General features: G+C 47.3%; 2 protein-coding genes across 6 annotated transcripts; one reads left to right on the top strand and one right to left on the bottom strand.

The window, feature by feature from the left end:
• The first annotated feature begins 104 nt into the window (after window positions 1-104).
• Window positions 105-7391, top strand: RPAIN (RPA interacting protein). Of its 5 annotated transcripts, none has more exons than XR_003506736.1 (7): window positions 114-430; window positions 1561-1731; window positions 3413-3473; window positions 5437-5602; window positions 5697-5760; window positions 6836-6976; window positions 7239-7391. XR_003506736.1 is itself a non-coding variant. In XM_027517407.1 (7 exons), exons 1-7 carry the CDS (start codon window positions 350-352, stop codon window positions 7266-7268), a joined length of 660 nt encoding a protein of 219 aa, XP_027373208.1. In that variant the 5' UTR covers window positions 117-349; the 3' UTR covers window positions 7269-7391. The 5 variants fall into 5 exon arrangements, 3 of the variants coding, with proteins under 3 accessions (XP_027373207.1, XP_027373205.1, XP_027373208.1); XM_027517407.1 differs by having other exon boundaries at window positions 117-430; window positions 5437-5548; XR_003506735.1 differs by lacking the exon at window positions 7239-7391 and having other exon boundaries at window positions 107-430; window positions 5378-5602; window positions 6836-6864.
• A 60-nt stretch (window positions 7392-7451) lies between these two features.
• Window positions 7452-12903, bottom strand: C1QBP (complement C1q binding protein). Its single transcript, XM_027517408.1, has 6 exons — window positions 12552-12903; window positions 11807-11957; window positions 9543-9639; window positions 8315-8410; window positions 7956-8075; window positions 7452-7844 (listed from the first exon to the last, which is right to left on the bottom strand). The coding sequence occupies exons 1-6, from the start codon at window positions 12772-12774 to the stop codon at window positions 7695-7697; spliced, it is 837 nt and encodes a 278-aa protein (XP_027373209.1). The 5' UTR covers window positions 12775-12903; the 3' UTR covers window positions 7452-7694.
• Between the last annotated feature and the right edge of the window lie 1555 nt (window positions 12904-14458).

Below are 14458 nucleotides of genomic sequence, written 5' to 3'. Positions count from 1 at the left end.
CACTGGAGTGGGTTGCCATTTCCTTCTCCAATGCATGAAAGTGGAAAGTGAAAGTGAAGTCACTCAGTCGTGTCTGACTCTTAGCGACCCCATGGACTGCAGCCCACCAGGCTCCTCCATTCATGGGATTTTCCGGGCAACAGTACTGGAGTGGGGTGCCATTGCCTTCTCCCTCAGTCCCCCACCCTGGGGTTGCCCAAATCCGTCTCCGTGTGAGACCCGCCAATAGGAAAACGTTTCCCAGAATTCCCCGGGACCTGGCGCGGTCGGAACCCAGGAACTACAACTCCCAGGATTCTGTGCCCCGTTGGGGGTGGGGCTTTCTGGGGACTACTCCCGCGAAAACGAGATGGCAGAGAGGCCGGGGTCTCGGCACCACTCGCTGTATAAACTGACGGGCTCGCCGCCTTGGAAAGAGGCTTTCAGGCAGGTGAGTGTGAGATTTGGGAGGCCTTGGCCAGGTTGTCGTCACTCCCCTAGTCCCAGGAACCGCTCTCCTCCGTAACTTCCCTTCGCCCGGCCGGGTGAAGCAAGAGTCGGTACAGGTGGATCTCCTGCCTGTAGGTCCGACCCCGGCCACCGCCCGGACACTTCCTGGAGCTTCTGGACCCTTGGGTGTGGGACTAGCATGGACCGGCCCGGTCCCAGGAAGCCTTCGTTTTGGACTCGTGTGTTTTCAGTGTGAAATGTGGCCGTGACTGCACCTCTACACCCGCTGTTGTCGGGTCGGTGGGCACCAGAGAGGCACCTTGTATACTCACCGCAATCTAGAGAGGCGTTATGTCTATCCCAAAGAGGAATAGAATAATTAGATAGTATTTTTTATTTCGAAAGTGATTTCTCATTCCATTCCAAACGGTTTCTTCTGTGCCTATGTTACTAAGTCTAGCAGAATTGTAGCTTACAGTCAGCACTGACCTATCCTGAACTCAGTCTGGTTCCTGTAAATGCTGTCGCCTGTCTTTCCTGGAATTTAATGTAGTGGATATATCCCAGGAAAATAATCTGATGCTAGAAATGACTGTTGACAGCAGGATTTTTCAACCTTGGCTGTCCACAGTTTGAAGAAGATAGTTCTTCATTGTGGAGTGGGGGGCAGTTCTGGGATTGTACTCTGTTTAACAGCTTCCCTGGCCTCTACAACTAAAGCTGTGACAACCAAAAATGTCTCCAGGCATTGCCATGTGGCCGCTAGGGGAAAAGATTGCCTGAAGCTGAGTAACTGTTTAGGAAGGTGACTACCAGGGCCATATCTAGAGTAGCAAAAATTTGGAAGCAACCTGTCTTGATAGCACAGTGGATGTTGCGCTAATATCACCAACCATTCAGAAGGCTGGCATTGAAGATAGACTGCGAAGTAGGTTGATCTGGAAATACATGACCCAAGGATTGTAATTGCACCCTTTGACATATGGGTAAGGATTGGAGAGGAAAGTGCCAAAATAACAATAGTTAGGGCTAGAGTTTAAATTGCATGTCTATAAATTTCCTTTAGTGTTTTAATAACTAATCTGAGGGTTTTTTTTTTCCCCCCCCTCTCATCTTTCTCCTCTTTCCAAGGGATGCCTGGAGAGAATGAGAAACAGCCGGGACAGGCTCCTGAGCAAATACCGCCAGGCTGGAGGCAGTATGTCAGGAGGCGCTCAGAACACCCTTCTAGTGCAGGAGGTGATGGAAGAAGAGTGGAATGCTTTGCAGTCGGTGGAGAGCTGGCCACAGGCCTGGGCTCAGGTCAGGCTGGATATGTTCCTTTAGCACCAAGAATGGCAGTGTCCTCTCTTCCTGTCTCCCCATCTTCTCTAAACCCAGTCACCCTCCAGCCCCCAATCAGGACTCTAATGGCCTCTGACCCAAGTTCTTCTCCCTTTAACATTAGACTCTTCTAGATCAATTGATGGTCCATAAATTCTAGACTCTTAACCTGCTGCATCATTGCATCATCAGTTCAGTTCAATTGTTCAGTTGTGTCCGACTCTTTGTGACCCCATGGACTGCAGCACGCCAGGCTTCCCTGGCCATCACCAACTCCTGGAACTTGCTCAAACCCATGTCCATTGAGTTGGTGATGCCATCCAACCATCTCATCCTCTGTCGCCCCCTTCTCCTCCTGCCTTCAATCTTTCCCAGCACTAGGGTCTTTTCCAATGAGTCAGTTCTTCGCATCATAATCACTTACAAAACTCAACAGAGAGAAATTTCACTCCATGGCTCCACCCCTGGAACATTTGATTCAGTAGGCCTGAGCTAGTGATCTCTCTTTTAAAAAAGGTCTCCAGGAACTTTCGGATTCTAATCTCAGCCAGGGTTGGGAACTGGGTGTGGATGGGAAACCATTTACCATGCATCAGGAAAAGCATTGGATTGGAGCTCGGTAGTTCTGGAATTCTTTTTTTTTTTTTAATATTTGGCTGTGCTGGGTCTAAGCTGCAGCACACGGGATCTTCAGTCTTTCTTGCAGCATGCATAGGTGCAGCATGTGGGATCTAGTTCCCTGATGAGGGATGGGCCCCCTGTGTTGGGAGCACAGAGTCTTAGCCACTGGACCACCAGGGAAGTCTCAGTAGTTCTGGAATTCTGATCCTGGTTTTGCTATTGCCTCTTAATTCTGCCTCTTTGAGCTTTAGTTTTCACATTTGTAAAATTGATAATGTTGTCAGTACTGTGAGGACAGTATAAGAAACATGTGGGAAACTGCTCTGAAAACATCAAGGCTCTCTGTAATAAACAGGCATGATTTGGTGCCTGCTATGTGTTCGAGTTACATAACCACAATTAGTGTTTACAGTAACCCTCTCAGGTGGGTTTTATGTCCACGTTACAGATGCCCAAAATGAAGCTGACAGTGATTAGAAACTTAAGGCAATGACAACGCACTCCAGTACTCTTGCCTGGAAAATCCATGGATGGAGGAGCCTGGTGGGCTGCAGTCCATGGGGTCGCTAAGAGTCAGACACGACTGAGCAACTTCCCTTTCACTTTTCACTTTCATGAATTGGAGAAGGAAATGGCAACCCACTCCAGTGTTCTTGCCTGGAGAATCCCAGGGACGGGGGAGCCTGGTGGGCTGCCGTCTATGGGGTCGCACAGAGTCGGACACGACTGAAGCGACTTAGCAGCAGCAGCAGCAGCAGCAGTGGTCACACAGCTTTTTGGCAGAACCATACACTTAGCTGCTGCCCTACACTGCCTCCCGCAACTTTGGTGCTATTGTTTTGTCCCTGGCTGGGTGAATCATTTGTGGTTGCTTTCTCAGCATGGCCACGTTACTGCGCTGTCAGCACATTCTACAGAAGGACTGGGTTGATTTCTTCAGTTGAATCTGGGTTTTTCAAGCCAGTCTCCAAGTGTGAATCATGTGGGTCTTGTCAGTTGATTGTAACTTCAAACCTCTGATGACCCCTTTCTCTTGCAGTTGGAGGAGCCGATGGACCTGGCTGTGCTGGAGGAAATCCAACAGGAGCTGATTGATCAAGGTGACGTCTAGGAATAGTTCTTCCTGCCTATATCTCTAACTGCTCTAATGCTGATCTCATTTCTAAACAGAATGTTTTTAACTCCTTTATTTCCATCTTTAGTCAAGTGTTCAGGGGTCTCTTGTTCTTACTCTAAAGTCTTGGCTGTACTTGGCTGTCCCAGTAACAAGAGAGTCTTCAGTTGTCAGGCTTTGTGCTCAGAGCTCTCCTTCTACTGTTCTGTCCTTCAGTTCAGTTCAGTCGCTCAGTCGTGTCTCTTTGCGACCCCATGAATCGCAGCACGCCAGGCCTCCCTGTCCATCACCAGCTCCCAGAGTTCACTCAGACTCACGTCCATCAAGTCAGTGATGCCATCCAGCCATCTCATCCTGTCGTCCCCTTCTCCTCCTGCCCCCAATCTGTCCTTATGATGCCCCTATGAGGTAGTATGAGGAGACAGTGGTGTCTTACAGGCTGCATAGCCGGTGGTGGAGTTGGAAAGTAAAACTGATTTTGTGAATCTGGTTCCTGTGTCTATTCAACCCAACAGTACTTTTCTGTTAGTAGATAAATAGTAACCTTGTCCCCTTACAGGAGAGTGCATGATCAGGCCTCTTGTGCTGCCTATCTTCAGTACCTTCTCTCCCATCTGTTCCGTACTGACTCCCCAGGGTCTTGTGACCATTCCCTTCCTGTAGCATCAGAGAGCCACAGAATGCTTAATTTAGTACCTCATATAACTAAGTCATTTATTTCACACAGGCCTGTCTTGACGAGGCTCAGTTTTTGTCATCTGTTAAAGAGATAACAGACTGCCTCTAGTTTATTTGTAGGCTTAAATAACATGTGTTGAAGACTTAGAGCGGTGCCTGGTATATAAGAAGGCTTGCGATAAATAATTGCTATTATCTTGAGGATGCAAGAGCATGAACTCTTGGCCCAGACGGCTAAAATTCACTTCTCAGCTTTACCACTTTAACTTGTGTGGCGCTGGGCTCTCCTTGTGCCTCAGTTTCTTCATCTTTAAAATAAGATTTATAGTGAAGATTAATATATATGTAAGGACTTAACATAGCATTTGACACATAATAAGTGCTATGCGAGTGTTAGCTGTTATGATTGCTGTGTTGACCCCAGTTAAACTGTAGATTCCTTGATTTTAATTTTTTATTTTCTCTTTACCCTCACCTGCAAAACCTATCTTGGTGAAAGGAAGGACTCACTAAATATTTCTTTTGGGGTGTATTTAATTTAAAAATCCGAAGTGATAAGAATTTGCTGTGTTCTGCCTTACTCAGTCATAAGGAACCCTCTGGAATTGGGGTTGGCAAACTGTCCCTTAGGAGCCAGATTGTAATGTTTAGCCTGTTGCTACTACTCAGTTCTGCTGTTGTAGTGGGAGAACCGTGATAGCCCATTCATCAACCAAAGGAGAATGGCTATTCCATTATAACTTTAAAAATGGAAGGTGGGCAGGATATGGCCTGTGGTCTGCTGAGCCCTACTCTGAAGTCTAGATGGTGAGCTCATCAGAAGCAGGGACCAGCCTTTTTCATCTTTGTATTTACCTAGGCCTCCCAAGTACTAGGCCTTTTTACATATCTGCTGAGTGGATGAACACACACATTCTGAACAATACGGACTGAGTCTGGGGACACTGGCGAACAGATCGCCTTAGACTTATCCAGGTGGGCCTGGCGTCAGAAACACGTGTCTGTCAGCTTTCTTCAGCTGCCTGACACTTGTTCAGCTCCACTCCTGTGGCCTCATGACTTAGCCTCATCACTTCAAAAGGAAGCAGACAGACAGGAGGGGAAGGATCCAGGAAGATGAGGCCTGACACAGCAGTGAATATCTAGCGATCGTAGTGTGGTTTTACCCTATTTCTCTTGTGTGGATGAAGCCTTTGAAAATGCGTCTTCTAGCACTCGGGACAGGGCGCCCAGGTGATGCAGTGACACTCCAGCTCTACTCTGCCTTGCAGAACAGTCCATCATCAGTGAGTACGAGAAGAGCTTGCAGTTTGACGAACAGTGTCTCAGCGTCATGCTTGCTGAGTGGGAAGCAAACCCCCTCATCTGTCCCGTGTGTACAAAGTAAGAGTTTTCACAACCTTTTCAGCACTGTTCGTTCCCACCCCCCACTCCAAGGTGAGTGGAACTTCCCCCAAATCTGTGGTCTGGGAAGGTGGGGGGATACGGGTCTGCTAGCTGTGATGCTCTGGGATCCCAATTCTGCTTCCAGGTACAACCTGAGGATAGCAGGCGGACTGGTCGTGTGTCAGTGTGGCCTGTACATCCAGTCTCATGTGAGTGTTCCTCACACAGGTCTTGTGTTACCTCTTTCCACACGTACCTACTTTCTTAAACAACTCCAGCAGTGTGCACAGCTTGTCCCAGCCTCACGTCCAGTTCACACACTGGTAGCTTGAAATTGGTCACAGTGGCAATACGAGACACCATGGAATTGGCAAGCTCCGTAAATCAGGGTCTTGCCGGCCCCTCTCCCCAAGCCATTTGTGAGGCACTTACCTCTAGGAAGAGAGCCTGGTTTAGAACTGGAAACTCTTGTATCTGATATGCCATAAAAACTGTCCATATCTGAAGACAAAGCTGCATTCAGAATTTAAGTGTCAGTAATCTTCAAATATAGGAGTCCTCTTATCTGATATGATGTTGACCAAAAGTTTGCCAGTTGATTAAAGTGAATTATACAAATGACACTGTTTCAAACATACATGTTTACTTGCCAGTCCTTGAGCGAGACTCTGTTGACTGGAGAGCTGAGGTTGTTTTTTATAAAATTATCTTAAAGTCTTATGTTTCCAGTTGTTTCTATAAAGCATCGAGAAGCTGTGTACACTTTAGGATTTTTCCTCCCCATCTTTTACTCTTTTACCTAATTCAATAGCTTTTTTTTAAAAAGCATCTTTTTGTTTCCTAAACATTCCACTTACTATCACAAAAACAAAACTTTGTTTTCTTCTTATTTCATTGGTTTATATAGTATGTAATTAAATCGCTTAGTTATAGTAGCAAGTTCAGTAGCAGATCTGGGAGCTTGCTGGTTCTGGGTAAGCATACACTTGGCTGGTAGAGGCAGAAACACAGGGAGGTTCCGGAGTCCCAGCTGAGTGTTCCTGGCGCGATGAGCAGCAGTTAGTGTTTTACGGCAGGAGCAGAAGAGCACTGGTTCATTTGGAGAGGCGGCCAGATGGACATTTAAAGAGATCCTCTTAGTACAGTTATAGCGTTTTAAGGGTCCAAGGAATCAAGGCATCACGGGGAGCCAGTTGTGGACTGGTGTGAGGAGCTGCAGTTTTTCAACCTGTTGACTATGAGGCTAGTAAGATTAGCTTATAGTTTAACTTGTCTGTTTTTCAGTCTCCGGAGGTGACAGAGCAAAAGCTTCGCGCTTGTTTAGAAGACAGTGTGAACGAGCACAGTGCACATTGTCCCCACACGCCAGAATTTTCAGTCACTGAGGGGACAGAGGAGAAGTCATGTCTTCTCATGAGCTGTCTGGTAAGCCTCCCACGGGAGCCAGTAGTTGAGAGTGGGTCAGCAGTTGGTTTTATTCCCACCCTGGTAGAAAAGAGGAACTTAGTTGCATAGAAAAGTGATGCCATTTCAGTTAAAAGGCCAACCATCTCCTAAAGGGGGGAAGGACAGTGGCCACCCAGGTCGTGGAAGGAGCAGCTTAAGTGTCACTGGTATCGATGACTTTTAACCATATGCTGAGACTATCTTCGTGACTGGAATAACTCTTTTTTCTACTTAAATCCAGGCTTGTGATACTTGGGCTGTGATCCTCTAGAGTCGGTCCCAGTCTTGATGCATGATCTACTGTGTTGGAAGAAAGTCCCATCTTGAGAAGTGGCCTTGTAAATACAAACCTTTTATTTATAACTTATTTAATATTAAAACATTTCAGACTTTCCTCTGTTTCATGTTTTGTAATGCAGGTTGAAAGGGAGGGTAGAGAATTAGAAAAGACAAATCACCTTGGAGATTTTATTGTCCATCATTATGTTATACAAAAATCCAGAAATAAAGGGTTTGTAGAGGGTAAATGAATGGTAAATAAGAGACAACAGAAATAAGTTAAAAGTGAATCATTTTCCATGATATTGGGATTAAAAAAAAAACCATTTCAAAGCATGTGGGTCTGGCTTCAGTTAGGTTTTGTTCACTGGCCAAAGCCTGCCATAAAATTAAGGTGTTCAGCACCTTGCTGCCTGCTCTACTTGCTTTTGACAAAACCTTTGAGGTCTTCAAGGAAAGAAATGTACTCCTGGTGCTCCAGGGCTGTGCTGAGCTCCACCAATTCATCAGCAAAAGTGTTGTCCACCCCTCGGTCCGCAAGGAAATCCATTAGGTGGTCGTATAAGCCCTAGAAGGAGGATCATTTACTGGTTAAAAAGACCCCTGAGACACTTACTCTGATGCTTCTTTGTCCCTCCTTGGATTAGGTAGGCCCCTCCCCACCTGATCTAGCACTCACCCAATCCAGGGAGTCTGTGTTGAGTGTGTAATTTGTGTCCTTCCAGTCAGACTCGCCGGTGGCCTGAAAACTCACTTCCTTGATGGAGAAAATGTCACTCTGGTCATCCTCTTGTCCAATCTGAAGAGAGACAGTATTTGGGGAAACAGAAAGGTTTTCCAGGACAAGCCAGACTCAGGCGAAGAAAAGGGATTATTTACAGCTTGAAACCCAGATTTGAACCTTGTTCCCTCACCTCCGACTAATCTTCCCAGCTTTGCTGCTCTAAGCCAGAAAATGTTAATATCAGCTGGATGGAGCCAGGAAAGCCCCCTGGAGGCCTCCCCCACCCAGGGCTGCCAGCTCTCCACCCTACACACCTCATCTTCCGGATAGTGGCAGTCCAGCACAAGGGCCTTGCTGCTGCCGTCCTTTGTAACTTCAACCACGAAATTGGGAGTGGATGTCAATTCAGGCTGGGGAAATAAGAACAAGTCAGTAAATGTGTTTTTTGGCAGGGGTCTGGACTAAAGGTCTCAATTCAGGAGTCTGATGGCCACTGCTATTACGATATTACTTAGCCACTTGCAAGTCTTACAGTATGCTAAGAGGTTCCCAAATAAGAAGCCTAGGATCTTTAACACAGTATTACAGCCACATAACCCACTTGTTCAGAGACTGGGCCGAACGCATCCTGTCATTCCTTTCTAGAGTTATGGACTGTGTTTTGGAGGCAGAGTATCATAATTTAGTACAGCTTTCACTTCTATTAGCACCCTGCTTGTTTACAGAACATACAAGGTTCAGAATTAGGAACTCAGCTCTAGCCCCACCTAGGGTGCCAGTTAATTTTCCTGGGTCAGTTTCTACATCTATACACTACAAAGCTGGCTGAAAGCTCCAAAACCCCTTTCCAGATATTTCAGGATCTTCATTACAGCCCAGGACCAAAGGCTGATGCCTCTGACTAAATCCCAGAGGCCCTCCCTTTGAGGGTGAGCCAGCCAACCTCAGGGAGGAGGAGGGTCGGGGTGGGGGTGCTCTTTGTCAGGGGGGCTGGGCCAGCACTCCAGGGAGCTGAGCTGGGTCATGAGACAATACCATGCCCAACCAGCCAGAAAGTCTGGGGACCTGTGGCCCTCATACTGGCTGGTTTCTAGGCCAGGCACAAAGCTTCCTAAAATGTTCGAGGACTAAGCACCATCCAGGTCCAACCAAGAAGGGCAGCAACTTAAGGAGAGGCCTTGCCAAAGTCTCTGATGCTCCTGGCTGGTGTTTATTACCAGCCCGGGACATGTATTCCTCATGTGGAACACTCCAAATGATTTATCTCCTGATCATGAGAAGGGTTAAGACAGTTTAAATTCCTTCCTGTTAGGTGAACACAGGCCTAACACTTAAGCCCACAGAAAACAGTTCATTAACACTTGGCCCCTGGGAAAGAAAAGTGGCCACACAGTTCTGGTGTTCTGCAAGTAAAGGCCCAAGGATGGCTGCCTTTGCCTTCTCTCCTGGCGTTAGAGTTTAAACAAAACAAAAACCAATGCTCCTTCCCTAAGCCTGTCAGAAATAGGTGGGTACAGACTGGTTACAGTGTTAGAAACTTACCTCCTGCTCCTCAGCCTTCTGCCCTTGGGAGGGTTCTTCCTCCTCACCACCGAAAGCAGGTGGGATGCTATTGTTAATATTGAAAGTGACAGTGATCCTAGAAAGGCAACCAAAGAAAGCACAATGAAGACTCTCTTTAACTGAGTAGCTGAGTAGGTACTAAGGCTTGCTACAGTTAAAAATGCTGTTGAAACAATGTATCTCAGCCGGCTTTACATCTGATTGCCTGCATCCCACCCACAGTTGGATTCAGCAGGTCTGAAGTGGGCCTACTATATGTTGGCTGCTGGAAGTCAATTAGGCACTGTTTCCTCAGCCAAATACAGTTGTGTGTGGGCTGCTTCTGCCATCAGGCCACTATCTGGGGCTCTCTGTCAACCTTATGGCCACAGTCAGCTGACACCGCCACCCTTGTCTTTCCAGGGCACCTTCCAGTGGTGGTGAGCAGATGAGAAGCTGTGGGCGTGGGCTAGAAGCCTCCTCTAAAAAAAGAAATGTACTTGGCTGCACAGGGTCTTGGTTGCAAGGTGCGCATGACCATTGCTATGTGTGGGATCGCTCAGTTGCTGCATGCGAGATCTTAGTTCCCTGGGATTGAACCCAGGTCCCCTGCGCTGGGAGCAGACACTTTGACCACCACAAAGTTCCAAAAGCCTCCTTTAAAAAAATAAAACGTACTTGGCTAGGCTGGGTCTTGGTTGCGAGGTGCACGTGACTTTTGTTGCTATGTGTGATATTTTAGTTCCCTGATCAGGGATTGAACCCAGGTCCCCTGCACTGGGAGAGGAGAGTTTTAACCACTGGACCACCACGAAGTCCAAGGAGCCTCCTTTAAAAATCCTCCTCCATTAGAAGAAAATCTGCCTGAGAGGAAGAGAAGGAGCACTGGAGGGCTGTGGCATCAGCTGAGGATGGAGAGTAGCCCTGGCCCCAGGAAGGGGAGGCCTCACTAAGGACACCACAGAGGGGAGTTCTCTGGTGGGCCACTGCTTAGGACTCGGTGTGTTCACTGCCTTGGCCTGGGTTTGATCCCTGGTCGGGGAACGAAGATTCCCACAAGCAGTGTGGCCAAAAAAAAAAAAAAGAATATGCTGCTGGACAGTTTTATTCTTCAGAGCAGATGTGGGAAGTTTAATAAATGACAAAGCGGGCACAAACACCACCTAATGACAATTTTAACTTCACCTGACATATCATATTCCAAAATTTGAATTGAAAATTGAGTGACACTTGGAACGAGCACTGCTAGGTTGCAGACAACGCTGCCCTCTGAAGCCACGATAACTGGTGCCTTGCCAGATAGAGATTTGATGTACAGGCACAAAACTGTGGACCAAACTGACCCCTGGACAGAGAAATGCAGTTATGTTCAGCAGCCCATTATAATGGTCCCAAACCGCCTATAACTTAGCTTAGGAGAGTGGTTTGGGTCATGTTACAGACTACGCAATCGACCTATGAGGGGGAAACGCTACGCTACTAGGCAAAACCACCAGCCTGCTACTTCACAGCACATGCGAAACTTCAAAGCGGATCATGGATTTAAAACAGCTTAAGCAGGTCAAAGGCTTCCCTCTTTTCTAATGAAAAACTATACTGCAACCCCACCCTGTTAATTATCTTGCTTTCTCAACTGTAAACAGAACAGGGAGGGGGGTGGCCTTTTAGAGCCTGAGTGTAGAGCCAGCAGAGTAAATCCGATTCTGTTGGCATCTCTGAATTTGCATGCCTAAGTTGTGGGCAAGGCACAGCCTCACTCACCAGTAAGGGCTCAGTGCTGCTGCCTCTACTGGTCCAGAAGACTCCCAGGGGCTTGGCTTCAAGGCTACTGGGGTGAGGTTCATTCACTCAGTCGTGTCTGACTCTTTGCAACCCCATGGACTGTACCCTGCCAGGTTCCTCTGTCCATTGGATTTTCCAGTCAAGAATACTGGAGTGGGTTGTTATTTCGTTCTCCAAGGGATCTTCATGACCCAGGGATCAGACTCACGCCTCCTACATGGCAGGTGGGTTCTGAACCGCCAAGCCCCTGGGGAACCCCGCTACTAGCTTGCTGTCTCCTTGTTAACCACCACAACACATTACTGTGCAGTGAGTGAGCGAAAAGGAGCCTAAGAAGTTATCCAAATGAATCCTACCATCTCTGGGAAACCAGGAGTCGGTCAAGCACCTGTCTTAACTAAAGGTTGCTGTGGATACCTCACAGCAGGTCCTGCAGGTTTATGGATGTGGTCCCCTGGGTTCCATAGGCCCCTGGTACTTACTTTTCTCCAGCAACTTTCCGCACTAATTTGGCTTCCGTCCCATTCACTTCCAGTTCCCAACCTCCTGACATTTTGGGGAGAGACTTATATTTCTGTATCTTCTTTTCCTCCTTGATCTCATCGCTGAGGAAGTCAACGAAAGCTTTGTCTCCTACAATGGAAATAAGTTACAGAAAGAGCCAATTAGTCTAAAACGGAAAATGACCCCGTTACTACAAGCAGAGACCAGGACTTAGTCTGTTTTTTCCTAATACTTCTATTATTAATAGTGGCTCTGTGGACTTAGCCCAACTCATATCCGTTAAGCCTCAATTCCTTCATCTGTAAAAATGTAAGCTATCAGTGGGAAGCTGAGCATGGATTCTAGGAAAGTGATCCCCAATAATGAACTTCTCACCACGTTTCAAAATAAAGCAAAAAAAAAAAAAAAAAAAAAATTGCCACTACCCTTTCACTTGCCAAGAAACCTCACCACGCTACTTCTAACCGCGACCTTGGGCTTTCGCAAAGTTCCATTTTCGAGAGACTGAGGTAAAGCCGGCCTCCAGGACTTTACAGTATCTCTCCTCGCAAAGTCAAACAGGCGTGGGGGAGGACAGGAAATGTTATTAAGCGTGGGTTTAACTAGCAGGTCGACCATCACTGGGAGAATGTTCCGGACCTCAGGAGCGGCTCCGGACTGTCCATTCAGGTGGTCTACACCTCCCAGCCCCTCAAGCCCCCGGCCCACGTGCATGAGTCTCACCTTCGGTGTGCAGTCCGCTACAGCCGCAGCCGCAAGCGCAGGGCCCCCGAGGCTTCAGGAGGCCGGGCAGCTGCACCGACCTCGCACGCACGCTGAGCAGCCCGAAGGGCCGGGCGCATGGCCGGGACGCGGGCTGCAGCCGCGGCAGGGAGGGCGCGGCGGCGCGGAGACCAGCGACGGCAGTACCCAGGACGCGGGGCACGCAGCGCAGCAGCTGGAACATTTTCGCAGCGGAGGCGGTGGCGAACACGTGCAGATTCGAAATACAACTCTCGCTCAGAAGGACAACTCCTTGTCGCTGCGCCCCCTAGATCTGGGACCGCCGCCGGAAGTCCCGCCCCGCGGCCGGGAAGTGCTTCCGCGCCGCAGCTTTGCAGACCAGAAGGCACAGTGGGCAGGACCCTGCCCTCTGCTGGTGGCCTCCGGTGTAGCCTCCCAGGGAGGCTTGGAATCTGATTCCTAAACTTCTTTAGTTCCTTGAATCTTCAGGAACTAAAGTTTAGGAATCCTGAAATGCGAAGTCAAGTGGGCCTTAGGAAGCATCACTACGAACAAAGCTAGTGGAGGGGATGGAATTCCAGTTGAGCTATTTTAAATCCTGAAAGATGATGCTATGAAAGTGCTACACTCAATATGCCAGCAAATTTGGAAAACTCAGCAGTGGCCACAGGACTGGAAAAGCTCAGTTTTCATTCCAATCCCCCAAAATGTTCAAACTACTGCACAACTGCACTCATCTCACACACTAGCAAAGTAATGCTCAAAATTCTCCAAGCCAGGCTTCAACAGTACGTGAACTATGAACTTCCAGATGTCCAAGCTGGATTTAGAAAAGGCAGAGGAACCAGAGATCAAATTGCCAACATCCGCTGGATCACTGAAAAAGCAAGAGAGTTCCAGAAAAACATTGACTTCTGCTTTATGGACTACACCAAAGCCTTTGACTGTGTGGATCACAATAAACTATGGAAAATTCTGAAAGAGATGGGAATACCAGACCACCTTACCTGTCTCCTGAGAAATCTGTATGCAGGTCAGGAAGCAACAGTTAGAATTGGACATGGAACAACAGACTGGTTCAAATCAGGAAAGGAGTAAGTCAAGGCTGTATATTGTCACCCTGCTTATTTAACTTATATGCAGAGTACATCATGTGAAATGCAGGTTGGATGAAGTACAGGCTGGAATCAAGAGTGCCAGGAGAAATATCAATAACCTCAGATATGCAGATGACACCACCCTTATGGCAGAAAGTGAAGAGGAACTAAAAAGCCTCTTGATGACAGTGAAAGAGGAGAGTGAAAAAGTTGGCTTAAAGCTCAACATTCAGAAAACTAAGATCATAGATGGCATCTGGTCCCATCACTTCATGGCAAATAGATGGGGAAACAATGAAAACAGTGAGACTTTATCTTTTTGGGCTCCAAAATCACTGCAGATGGTGACTACAGCCATGAAATTAAAAGATGTTTGCTCCTTGGAAGAAAAACTATGACCAATCTAGATACAATATTAAAAAACAGAGACATAACTTTGCCTACAAAGGTCCATCTAGTCAAAGCTATGGTTCTTCCAGTAGTCATGTATGGATGTGAAAGTTGAACTATAAAGAAATTTAAAAGAATTGATGCTTTTAAACTGTGGTGTTGGAGAAGACTCTTGAGAGTCCTTTGGACTGCAAGGAGATCAAATCAGTCCATCCTAAAGGAAATCAATCCTGAATATTCATTGGAAGGACTGATGCTAAAGCTGAAACTCCAATACTCTGGCCACCTGATGCAAAGAGTTCTTTTCATTGGAAAAGACCCTGATGCTGGGAAAGATTGAAGGCAGGAGGAGAAGGGGACGACAGAGGATAAGATGGTTGGATGGCATCACTGACTTGATGGACATGAGTTTGAGTAAGC

The sequence above is a fragment of the Bos indicus x Bos taurus genome, chromosome 19 (assembly GCF_003369695.1).
Source record: "Bos indicus x Bos taurus breed Angus x Brahman F1 hybrid chromosome 19, Bos_hybrid_MaternalHap_v2.0, whole genome shotgun sequence".
NCBI classification, from domain to species: Eukaryota; Metazoa; Chordata; class Mammalia; order Artiodactyla; family Bovidae; genus Bos; species Bos indicus x Bos taurus.
This window is presented reverse-complemented; position numbering and strand designations above follow the sequence as displayed.

Bases quoted from the DNA above. Each gene is read 5' to 3' on its own strand.
- RPAIN (XM_027517404.1), top strand. From the start codon at position 350: ATGGCAGAGAGGCCGGGGTCTCGGCACCACTCGCTGTATAAACTGACG. The intron at 3,474-5,377 runs GTGACGTCTAGG...TGCGTCTTCTAG, and splicing joins ACAGGAGCTGATTGATCAAG to CACTCGGGACAGGGCGCCCA. The intron at 6,977-7,238 runs GTAAGCCTCCCA...ACTTAAATCCAG, and splicing joins GTCTTCTCATGAGCTGTCTG to GCTTGTGATACTTGGGCTGT.
- C1QBP (XM_027517408.1), bottom strand. From the start codon at position 12,774: ATGTTCCAGCTGCTGCGCTGCGTGCCCCGCGTCCTGGGTACTGCCGTC. The intron at 11,958-12,551 runs GTGAGACTCATG...TTTCCATTGTAG, and splicing joins TAGCGGACTGCACACCGAAG to GAGACAAAGCTTTCGTTGAC. The intron at 7,845-7,955 runs GTGAGTGCTAGA...TCCTCCTTCTAG, and splicing joins ACACAGACTCCCTGGATTGG to GGCTTATACGACCACCTAAT.